The sequence below is a fragment of the Lithobates pipiens genome, unplaced genomic scaffold (assembly GCF_037356315.1).
Source record: "Lithobates pipiens isolate NorthernLeopardFrog02 unplaced genomic scaffold, aLitPip1_a1.2 Scaffold_16, whole genome shotgun sequence".
NCBI classification, from domain to species: domain Eukaryota; kingdom Metazoa; phylum Chordata; class Amphibia; order Anura; family Ranidae; genus Lithobates; species Lithobates pipiens.
The window spans coordinates 11293514-11305901 of NW_027507748.1; the positions used below are offsets into that span (position 1 = coordinate 11293514).

Sequence of the window (12388 nt, forward strand, 5' to 3'; positions counted from 1 at the left end):
GGGTAGTGAGCGGTATGTAATGGGGCAGTGAGTGGTATGTAATGAGGGCAGTGAAGGGTATGTAATGAGGGCAGTGAGGGGTATGTAATGAGGGCAGTGAGGGGTATGTAATGGGGACAGTGAGGGGTATGTAATGGGAACAGTGAGGGGTATGTAGTGGGGGCAGTGAGCGGTATGTAATGGGGGCAGAGAGGTGTATGTAGTGGGGGCAGTGAGCGGAATGTAATGGAGGCAGTGAGCGGTATGTAATGGGGCAGTGAGGGGTATGTAATGGGGGCAGTGAGGGGTATGTATTGGGGGCAGTGAGGGGTATGTATTGGGGGCAGTGAGTGGTATGTAATATGGGTAGTGAGCGGTATGTAATGAGGCAGTGAAGGGTATGTAGTGGGGCAGTGAGGGGTATGTAGTGGGGCAGTGAGGGGTATGTAGTGGGAGCGGTATGTAGTGGGGGCAGTGAGGGGTATGTAGTAGGGGAAGTGAGGGGTATGTAGTGGGGGCAGTGAGGTTTATGTAGTGGGGGCAGTGAGGGGTATGTAATGAGGACAGTGAGCGGTATGTAATGAGGCAGTGAGGGGTATGTAGTGGGGCAGTGAGGGGTATGTAGTGGGGGCAGTGAGGTTTATGTAGTGGGGGCAGTGAGGGGTATGTAATGAGGACAGTGAGCGGTATGTAATGGGGCAGTGAGGGGTATGTAGTGGGGGCAGTGAGGTTTATGTAGTGGGGGCAGTGAGGGGTATGTAATGAGGACAGTGAGCGGTATGTAATATGGGTAGTGAGCGGTATGTAATATGGGTAGTGAGCGGTATGTAATGGGGCAGTGAGTGGTATGTAATGAGGGCAGTGAGGGGTATGTAATGAGGGCAGTGAGGGGTATGTAATGAGGGCAGTGAGGGGTATGTAATGGGGACAGTGAGGGGTATGTAATGGAAACAGTGAGGGGTATGTAATGGGGGCAGTGAGCGGTATGTAATGGGGGCAGAGAGGTGTATGTAGTGGGGGCAGTGAGCGGAATGTAATGGAGGCAGTGAGCGGTATGTAATGGGGGCAGTGAGGGGTATGTAATGGGGGCAGTGAGGGGTATGTAATGGGGGCAGTGAGGGGTATGTACTGGGGGCAGTGAGTGGTATGTAATATGGGTAGTGAGCGGTATGTAATATGGGTAGTGAGCGGTATGTAATGAGGCAGTGAAGGGTATGTAGTGGGGCAGTGAGGGGTATGTAGTGGGGCAGTGAGGGGTATGTAGTGGGAGCGGTATGTAGTGGGGGCAGTGAGGGGTATGTAGTAGGGGAAGTGAGGGGTATGTAGTGGGGGCAGTGAGGTTTATGTAGTGGGGGCAGTGAGGGGTATGTAATGAGGACAGTGAGCGGTATGTAATGAGGCAGTGAGGGGTATGTAGTGGGGCAGTGAGGGGTATGTAGTGGGGGCAGTGAGGTTTATGTAGTGGGGGCAGTGAGGGGTATGTAATGAGGACAGTGAGCGGTATGTAATGAGGCAGTGAGGGGTATGTAGTGGGGCAGTGAGGGGTATGTAGTGGGGGCAGTGAGGGGTATGTAGTGGGGGCAGTGAGGTTTATGTAGTGGGGGCAGTGAGGGGTATGTAATGAGGACAGTGAGCGGTATGTAGTGGGGCAGTGAGGGGTATGTAGTGGGGGCAGTGAGGTTTATGTAGTGGGGGCAGTGAGGGGTATGTAATGAGGACAGTGAGCGGTATGTAATATGGGTAGTGAGTGGTATGTAATATGGGTAGTGAGCGGTATGTAATGGGGGCAGAGAGGTGTATGTAGTGGGGGCAGTGAGCGGAATGTAATGGAGGCAGTGAGCGGTATGTAATGGGGGCAGTGAGAGGTATGTAATGGGGGCAGTGAGGGGTATGTAATGGGGGCAGTGAGGGGTATGTATTGGGGGCAGTGAGTGGTATGTAATATGGGTAGTGAGCGGTATGTAATATGGGTAGTGAGCGGTATGTAATGAGGCAGTGAAGGGTATGTAGTGGGGCAGTGAGGGGTATGTAGTGGGGCAGTGAGGGGTATGTAGTGGGAGCGGTATGTAGTGGGGGCAGTGAGGGGTATGTAGTAGGGGAAGTGAGGGGTATGTAGTGGGGGCAGTGAGGTTTATGTAGTGGGGGCAGTGAGGGGTATGTAATGAGGACAGTGAGCGGTATGTAATGAGGCAGTGAGGGGTATGTAGTGGGGCAGTGAGGGGTATGTAATGAGGGCAGTGAGGGGTATGTAATGGGGACAGTGAGGGGTATGTAGTGGGGGCAGTGAGGGGTATGTAGTGGGGGCAGTGAGGGGTATGTAGTGGGGGCAGTGAGGGGTATGTAATGAGGACAGTGAGCGGTATGTAGTGGGGGCAGTGAGGGGTATGTAGTGGGGGCAGTGAGGGGTATGTAGTGGGGGCAGTGAGGTTTATGTAGTGGGGGCAGTGAGGGGTATGTAATGAGGACAGTGAGCGGTATGTAGTGGGGCAGTGAGGGGTATGTAGTGGGGGCAGTGAGGGGTATGTAATGAGGACAGTGAGCGGTATGTAGTGGGGGCAGTGAGGGGTATGTAGTGGGGGCAGTGATGTTTATGTAGTGGGGGCAGTGAGGGGTATGTAATGAGGACAGTGAGCGGTATGTAGTGGGGCAGTGAGGGGTATGTAGTGGGGGCAGTGAGGTTTATGTAGTGGGGGCAGTGAGGGGTATGTAATGAGGACAGTGAGCGGTATGTAGTGGGGCAGTGAGGAGTATGTAATGAGGGCAGTGAGGGGTATGTAATGGGGACAGTGAGGGGTATGTAATGGGGGCAGTGAGCGGTATGTAATGGGGGCAGAGAGGTGTATGTAGTGGGGGCAGTGAGCGGAATGTAATGGAGGCAGTGAGCGGTATGTAATGGGGGCAGTGAGGGGTATGTAATGGGGGCAGTGAGGGGTATGTAATATGGGTAGTGAGCGGTATGTAATGAGGCAGTGAAGGGTATGTAATGAGGGCAGTGAGGGGTATGTAATGGGGACAGTGAGGGGTATGTAATGGGGGCAGTGAGCGGTATGTAATGGGGGCAGAGAGGTGTATGTAGTGGGGGCAGTGAGCGGAATGTAATGGAGGCAGTGAGCGGTATGTAATGGGGGCAGTGAGGGGTATGTAATGGGGGCAGTGAGGGGTATGTAATATGGGTAGTGAGCGGTATGTAATATGGGTAGTGAGCGGTATGTAATATGGGTAGTGAGCGGTATGTAGTGGGGCAGTGAGGGGTATGTAATGGGGGCAGTGAGGGGTATGTAATGGGGGCAGTGAGGGGTATGTAATATGGGTAGTGAGCGGTATGTAATATGGGTAGTGAGCGGTATGTAATGAGGCAGTGAGGGGTATGTAGTGGGGCAGTGAGGGGTATGTAGTGGGGCAGTGAGGGGTATGTAGTGGGAGCGGTATGTAGTGGGGGCAGTGAGGGGTATGTAGTAGGGGAAGTGAGGGGTATGTAGTGGGGGCAGTATGTAGTGGGGGCAGTGAGGTTTATGTAGTGGGGGCAGTGAGGGGTATGTAGTGGGGGCAGTGAGGTTTATGTAATGAGGACAGTGAGCGGTATGTAATGAGGCAGTGAGGGGTATGTAGTGGGGCAGTGAGGGGTATGTAGTGGGGGCAGTCAGGTTTATGTAGTGGGGGCAGTGAGGGGTATGTAATATGAGGCAGTGAAGGGTATGTAGTGGGGCAGTGAGGGGTATGTAGTGGGGCAGTGAGGGGTATGTAATATGGGTAGTGAGCGGTATGTAATGAGGCAGTGAGGGGTATGTAATGAGGTGGTGAAGGGTATGTAGTGGGGCAGTGAGGGGTATGTAGTGGGGCAGTGAGGGGTATGTAGTGGGGGCAGTGAGGTTTATGTAGTGGGGGCAGTATGTAGTGGGGGCAGTGAGGTTTATGTAGTGGGGGCAGTGAGGTTTATGTAGTGGGGGCAGTGAGGGGAACCTTCACAGACATACGGCTGTCCTACCATCCTGGATTTACAAATAGATGTAAAGTGCTTTGTTTAAAAAAAAAACATTCTTAAAAAAGTCAAACCTCTCGCTCACCCTCACACCTTCCATGACTTCCCTCTGTAGAATTCCACAAGACGAAGAGGGACAAGAGATATGCCGCTGACCGAAAATTTCTTGGTACTGTCCAGTCCGATAATTCTATGAAGGGTCGTAAATCCTCAGATAGTCACTTCATCTTTAGGAAGAGTGAAGAAGATCCCGAACGTTCTCATGTATTAGAAGGTGATTCTGGCAGAGATCCAGAACTTACAGTAGATGTAAACCTAATGACATTTAGTTTGCTCCGTATATCATCAATTATTCTCATTATCAATACAATCCTATCTTCTTCTTCTTCTTCTTCTTCTTCTTCTTCTTCTTCTTTTTGACACGTCGCTGGCCCTGTCACCTGGTATGGACTTAAAGGGGAAGCCCTATGCCGAAAAAACAGCGTGGGGGTCCTCCCCTAGGTCCATTTCAGCCCCTTATCCAAACACGCTACCCGGCCAGTCAGGAAAGGGGGTGGGGATGAGCGAGTGCCCCCCCCATAACATAACTCAAATTGAGAGACTATATGAAAGAAAGAGAACACCACCGATCTAGATCAAGTTCAGTAAAAGTTTATTTTTCCCAAATGAGAGGTCAGAAGATTTTGGGGGGGTCACAAACCCCCTTTCATCAGGGTGTATACTCTGGTAGTGGTTGACATTTGGACAGGGTAGTTGCAGGACACAAAGATTGCAGTAAAAGCTGTGCAGGTTGTCTGTAAGATGGTCTTTTTTTTTTGGTGCAAAACGTTTTTTTTTTTTGGAGTTGTAACAACTAAAGTGAAACATTTTACAATTTTAATCTATATATAATATAAATATAATAAATAGTTTGTGTATAAAAATGATAAATAGAGTAAATCTGGCTCCTTGAAGTTGACCAGAGATATAGTTCTTGAGGAGGGTTCTAGTCATGTGACTTCTGCTTTCTCATGAGAGTTGAAAGCTGGGTTGCGAGTCGTAGATTCCTCCCGATCTCGGCGTGGACGGTTCTCCAGGCACACCCAGCATCTCCCTGCTCCCCCAGGATCCTCTGCAGGGTGTTGAACCTCTGGCTGATTCCCTGTATGAAGATCGGGTTCTCTGCCCCCTCCGGGATACAATCGGACAGCTGTTGGTCCTGGTAGCGGACGAGTTCCTGAAGCCTCTCCCAGGAAGGCCGGTGGTGGTCCAGTCTGTCCTGGTTTCTTCTGTAGAACCGGATGGTTTGGTCGGCCACTTCGCGCACAGCAATGGCGGCAGACTCAACTTGAATGATATTGTAAAGCGAGTCAATGACGGGAAGGGGAGATGGCTTCTCTTGGCAGAGATGTTCTGTTTTCTCTGCGGGAACCATCTGGTTGAAGCTGTGCAGGATCTGTCAGCTCCATTCTTCTTGGTTTCGGTGGAGCCATTTGCAGGTTTGGGCGGAGAGGATGGAGCTGAGGTTCAGTAGGAGGACTATCCAGGAATATGTGCTGGTCATTGTGTCTGGAGTACAAGGGCTTGTCTGTTCTGAGGGCTCCTTGGTCTCCAGAAGAGGTCCAGCTTCTCCTGGATGGCTGCTCTGTGGTGAGCTCCATCTTTTAGCTCCCTTCTTATATGATGAGTTTGAGGATTTATCACAAAAGTGAAAACTTTCGGCTCAAACTTCCCAGACTGACTGGTGGTGGGGGTTTAGTTTCAGTTTCACATCATTTCACAGTCACCGAAAATCTCATCTCAGCTCTTTTACTTCAACTCATTTGCTTCCTTTTTCGTGACATATATTCTACATGGAGTTGAATGGACTCAGGAAACCATCGAAGGGTTTACCTACCAAGACTCAGCTGAAGCTACAATCCGAGAAAACTGATAATTGGACATCTTTGAGGAGCGAACGGATGATGAAAGGCATTTTAAAAACTTGTGCTTGGTTGTAGAAACCTCCAATCAATGGTCCCACTGTATGCAGGACACCCAGCCAACCCTCTCTTGCTCGCTCCTGAGATGGACTATGGTGGGGGTAGGGAACCTTTTTGGCTGAGAGAGCCATAAACACCACGTATTTTAAAATGTAATTCCGCGAGAGCCAATCGACTAATTTCAATTATAACTGTAATATCCACATCTCCCCTACGATTGTCTGCCTGCTTACCACTACACAGGCAGGCAGATCCACGAGCAGTTAAGGTGGGTGATGATGACGTCAGCGCGCCGGGTGTACCAAGATGGCCGCAGCTCCGGAAGCTAGGCAGAAGCTGCGGCCTTTCCTATGGGCTCAATCCACGGATCGGCACCCCGCGCAATCCGCGGATTGAGAGGTGTGAGCCACATCTGGCTCGAGAGCTGTAGGGTTCCCTACCCCTGGACTATGGGATGTGTAGTGTGCAGAGAGCAATACACGCGACCCCAAATATTGTACACTGCTCATTCCAAAATAAAAGGAACTGATATGAGGGAAAGCCGAGGTTCAGGAGATCATAGGGGACATTACAAGGAGGCAGAAAGACACAGTAAAAAAACGATTTCATGAAAAAGTTAGGGGGTAGGGGTTAGGGTTGGGGTGTTGGGGTTAGGGGGTAGGGGTTAGGCACAGTAAAAAACTATTTTATGAAAAAGTTAGGGGTAGGGGTTAGGGGGTTAGGGTTAGGGTTGGGGGTGTTGGGGTTAGGCACAGTAAAAAACTATTTCATGAAAAAATATATTACAGGGCCATTAAGTAGTGGGTGCGTATAGATGATTTTTGTAAATATAATCCAGCTATCCAGTTTTGGAGTTTTCTCTCTGCCAGCCAGGATGTTCCTAGGAACCCCCGGAGCCATTGAAATGATTTACGCACTATAGGTCTAGATCTCTTCAAACTGCTGCCTGCAGACTTGATGGGGCACTATTCCTCCCACTGACACCAATGATGGGGCACTATTCCTCCCACTGACACCAATGATGGGGCACTATTCCTCCCACTGACACCAATGATGGGGCACTATTCCTCCCACTGATACCAATGATGGGGCACTATCCCTACCACTGATACCAATGATGGGGCACTATTTATTCCTCCCACTGACACCAATGATGGGACACTATTCCTCCCACTGACACCAATGATGGGGCACTGTTCCTACCACTGATACCAATGATGGGGCACTATCCCTACCACTGATACCAATGATGGGGCACTATTTATTCCTCCCACTGACACCAATGATGGGACACTATTCCTCCCACTGACACCAATGATGGGGCACTGTTCCTACCACTGATACCAATGATGGGGCACTATTTATTCCTCCTACTGACACCAATGATGGGGCACTATTCCTCCCACTGACACCAATGATGGGGCACTATTCCTCCCACTGATATCAATGATGGGGCACTATTTCTCCCACTGATATCAATGATGGGGCATTATTCCTCCCACTGATACCAATGATGGGGCACTATTCCTCCCACTGATACCAATGATGGGACACTATTCCTCCCACTGATACCAATGATGGGGCACTATCCCTACCACTGATACCAATGATGGGGCACTATTTATTCCTCCTACTGACACCAATGATGGGGCACTATTCCTCCCACTGACACCAATGATGGGGCACTATTCCTCCCACTGATATCAATGATAGGGCATTATTCCTCCCACTGATACCAATGATGGGGCACTATTTCTCCCACTGATATCAATGATAGGGCATTATTCCTCCCACTGATACCAATGATGGGGCACTATTCCTCCCACTGACACCAATGATGGGGCACTATTCCTACCACTGATACCAATGATGGGGCACTATTCCTCCCACTGATATCAATGATGGGGCACTATTTCTCCCACTGATATTAATGATGGGGCACTATTCCTCCCACTGACACCAATGATGGGGCACTATTCCTCCCACTGACACCATATTACAGTTATAATTGAAATTAGTTGATTAAAAAAAAAAACAATAGTTTTAAACATATTGTATGGCTCTCGCGGAATTACATTTTAAAATATGTGGCGTTTATGGCTCTCTCAGCCAAAAAGGTTCCCTACCCCCGCCATAGTCCATCTCAGGAGCGAGCAAGAGAGGGTTGGCTGGGTGTCCTGCATGCAGTGGGACCATTGATTGGAGGTTTCTACAACCAAACACAAGTTTTTAAAATGCCTTTCATCATCCGTTCGCTCCTCAAAGATGCCCAATTATCAGTTTTCTCTGATTGTAGCTTCAGCGGAGTCTTGGTAGGTAGATCCTTCCCTGGTTTCCCGAGTCCATTCAACTCCATGTAGAATATATGTCACGAAAAAGGAAGCAAATGAGTTGAGAAAGGGATGAAGTAAAAGAGCTGAGATGAGATTTTCGGTGACTGTGAAATGATGTGAAACTAAAACTAAACCCCCACCACCAGTCAGTCTGGGAAGTTTGAGCCGAACGTTTTCACTTTTGTGATAAATCCTAAAACTCATCGTATAAGAAGGGAGCTAAAAGATGGAGCTCACCACAGAGCAGCCATCCAGGAGAAGCTGGACCTCTTCTGGAGACCAAGGAGCCCTCAGAACAGACAAGCCCTTGTACTCCAGACACAATGACCAGCACATATTCCTGGATTGTCCAGAGGACCATAGCAAATAAATACTTATTTCCTATAATGTTAAGCTTCATCTAGTGGCCACAATGTGATATTTTCCTGAACCATTAACCTCTTGGCGCCGACGACATGCAAACAACATGCGGCCTCTCGGCAAGTGGGCCAACAGCTCCTCACCGCTACTTGCAATCAGGATTTTCTTTCTGATCACGTGACCGCCATGACAGCCAATCACGGCGGTTACATGGTCATAAGCTCCGCCTCACGCCATTTGAAACCCCTTTAAACGAAAGGGTCGGGAGGTGCCGGCACCAAGGGGTTAAATGTTCTTCTATTTTCTGCACAGGTTGAATGTTAACCATTCAGAAAAAATAGAGTGGTTTGGGAAAATCTATCACGATTCATTGTGGCCAGCATAGGATCACAGGAAATAAATTCATATTTCCTCTAAATTTTCAGCCCCATCTACTGCCCACAGCGCTGTATTTTCCCCACTTTATTTCCTATGAATGAATAACATTTGAGCTGTAGAGGAAATAGAAGAACATCTGCCCAGTGACCGTATTAACCTCCGCAGAACTGAAAGATTACCACTGTAGGGGTATGTGGGGGAGGGGGTAGAGTATTGAAAATTTCAACAATGAGGGTAGCCATCCCTTGTGCTGATAAAAAACAAAAAAACTAAACCTACACTTTAAGGCCCCATGCACACGAGACGCTGTTAAACGCGTGTTCAGAGGCAGTTGGACACTTTTTTTTTCAACTGCCCCTGAACTCATTCAATGTTATCCTATGTGTCCATGTACACAGTCTCGTTTTTTGCCGTTTTTAGGCAGTTGCGTTTTAACCTCGTTTTTCCAGAAGCAAAAAAATGGGTTCAGACGCAAAAGTTTTCCACGTTTCAGATGCAAAACGCGGCAAATCGCCTCTAACGCGTTTTAGTTTATAAGCGTTTTTAAAGGTGACCTATTTTTTTGACATTAAAAAAATCTCAAAAATGATTGCAAGTGATGAAAAACCATTAAAAAAAATATTTTAAGCAATTGCAAGTGGACAATCCCCAACTTGTGGCAAGTGACATGGCAGGTGAAGTGGCAAGTGATGTGGCAAGTGGACAATCCACAACTTGTGGCAGGTGACATGGCAGGTGAAGTGGCAAGTGATGTGGCAAGTGGACAATCCACAACTTGTGGCAGGTGAGGTGGCAAGTGATGTGGCAGGTGACAGTCCTGGCGCTTACTGGACTTTCTTGGGCGCTCTGATGCCTTCTTCACAACAATCGATCCTCTCTCCCTTGAAGTTCTTGATGATCCGATAAAGATTTAGGTGCAATCTTAGTAGCAGCAATATCTGTGTCTGTGAATCCTTTTTTTTTTTTTCAAAGCAATGATGACTGCACGCGTTTCCCTGCAGGTAACCATGGTTAACAGAGGAAGAACAATGATTTCAAGCACCACCCTCCTTTTAAAGCAGGGATATGCAATTAGCGGACTTCCAGCTCTTGCAGAACTAGAAATCCCATGAGGCATAGCAAGACTCTGACAGCCACAAGCATGACACTCAGTGGCAGAGGCATGATGAGACTTGTAGTTGTGCAATAGCTGGAGGTCCGCTAATTGCATATCCCTGTTTTAAAGCTTCCAGTCTGTTATTCTAACTCAAGCAGCATTACTGAGTGATTTCCAGCCTCGTCCTCGTCAATACTGACACCTGTGTTAACAAGAGAATGACTGACATGTCTGCTGGACCTTTTGTGGCAGGGCTTAAATGCACTTTTTTTTTGGGGGGGGAATTAAGTTCATTTTCATGGCAAAGAAGGACTTTGCAATTATGGGTAATTCATCTGATCACTCTTCATAACATTCTGGAGTATATATGCAAATTGCCTTTGTGAAAATGAATATTTGTGTTGTTCCCAAAACTTTTGGCCACGGCTGTACTTGAATCATCTGCCATTACTCACGATGGCCACGGCCAGAAATGCTATGGGGGAAGGGGGGAGGGGGGGGGTGTTTTTCAAAGTGATTTCACAGCAAAATAAAGCATTGAGACGTGGATGAAGGGCATCTCCGAGCGTCACCGGCCCCGCACCTCTGGCCACATGCGGTACTGCACACCCCAGAGGCTTGAACCCAGCTTGTCTCGCAAATCGAGTCAGGATTTAAAAAATAAATGAAAAATAGCTTGTATTGCGAAACGCTTGTAAACCGCGTTACCCACAATCCGAAGTCGTACTGTATATACTTTTTTTTGGGTTGTGGTGCTCAGATGCAGTGAAGATCCACTTTCATTTTGTTACATTGTGACTTATTACATTTTGTTACATTGTGACTTATTACATTTTGTTACGTTGTGACTTATTACATTTTGTTACAATGTGTCAGATTCATATATAAACAATTGTCCTGTAACTAAAGTTCTGAGTTAATTAGAATAAACGTTTTCTCTTTTTTGTTTCTTCAGTTCTATGATTTCCACCTGAATTAGAGGAACTCTTCCTATCCATGCCCGGAGTGTGGCAGCACGAGGAGCGAAGTTCTGGAGGAGCGAAGTTCTGGAGGAGGGGAGATCGTGACGTTCATCAACCCCTCATTCGCCCCTCGTCCAATCACAAAGCAACTTGTGCTCCGCGAAAAGAGCCAAATGTTTGGCTATTACAGCAGTTTTGGAATGAAGGAATGTTAGTTTTATGCCCAGTACAGCAACGCCCACCAATGAGACTCACAACATCGGGGTAATACATTTTTATATAGCAGCTGAGCAAACTACAACCGGAACACAGTTTTGCATTTTTTGCATTTTGCTAGAAAAAACGGTACAAATCATCGCAATTTCTACTAGTCTATGCAGGTGATATACCGTGCTTCTTTTCAGGACAAATGTGTTTTCATTTAGTGGTAAATAGTCAGGAACGGGCCCTGAAGAAACTGCAGGAGCGGCCCGTATCTCCAGTGCGCATGCGCCGATGACGTTACGGCGAGCCTATACAGTGAGTATCTCCTAAATCAGGGGTAGGGAACCTCGGCTCTCCAGCTGTTTTGAAACTACAAATCCCATCATGCCTCTGCCTCTAGCAGTCATGCTAGGGTCTTGCAATGTCTCATGGGAGTTGTAGCAGCTGGTACAGCTGGAGAGCCAAGGTTCCCTACCCCTGTCCTAAATGGTACCGGTTTAGGAGATATTCATGGTACCTACAGGCAGGGCAGCCATCAGAAATTTTTGGGCCCCCTACACAGCTTTAGGCCCCCCCCCCCCCCCCACCGAGCCTGATCACGAACATTCCCCAGGGCTTGCCTACAGGCCTTCCTACCGAATCCACACACCGGCCACCTCACCTGTACGCACTCAGCCCCCCCTCAAGCTTGTATATATGTCAGCCTTCCTCACACCTGTATATATGTCAGCCCCCCCCCCACACACACACCTGTGTATAAGTCAACCCCCCCCCCACACACACACCTGTATATATGTCAGCCCCCCCACACACACCTGTATATATGTCAGCCCCCCCACACACACCTGTATATATGTCAGCCCCCCCACACACACTTGTATATATGTCAGCCCCCCCACACACACACACCTGTATATATGTCAGCCCCCTACACACACCTGTATATATGTCAGCCCCCCCACACACACCTGTATATATGTCAGCCCCCCACACACACCTGTGTATATGTCAGCCCCCCACACACACCTGTATATATGTCAGCCCCCCCACACACACACTTGTATATATGTCAGCCCCCCACACACACACTTGTATATATGTCAGCCCCCCCACACACACACACACCTGTGTATAAG

At 48.3% G+C, this 12388-nt stretch overlaps 1 protein-coding gene across 2 annotated transcripts in view; it reads left to right on the top strand.

Moving 5' to 3' along the window:
* The window catches only part of LOC143981594 (uncharacterized), a 33576-nt gene extending 21993 nt beyond the window's left edge, over positions 1-11583 (top strand). For both annotated transcript variants that reach the window (XM_077479571.1, XM_077479572.1), the window contains 2 exons: positions 4074-4232; positions 11042-11583. In XM_077479571.1, the coding sequence (XP_077335697.1) occupies positions 4074-4232; positions 11042-11049 (167 nt within the window). In that variant the 3' untranslated portion in view covers positions 11050-11583. The remainder of the gene's footprint in view (positions 1-4073; positions 4233-11041) is intronic.
* The last annotated feature ends 805 nt before the right edge of the window (positions 11584-12388 follow it).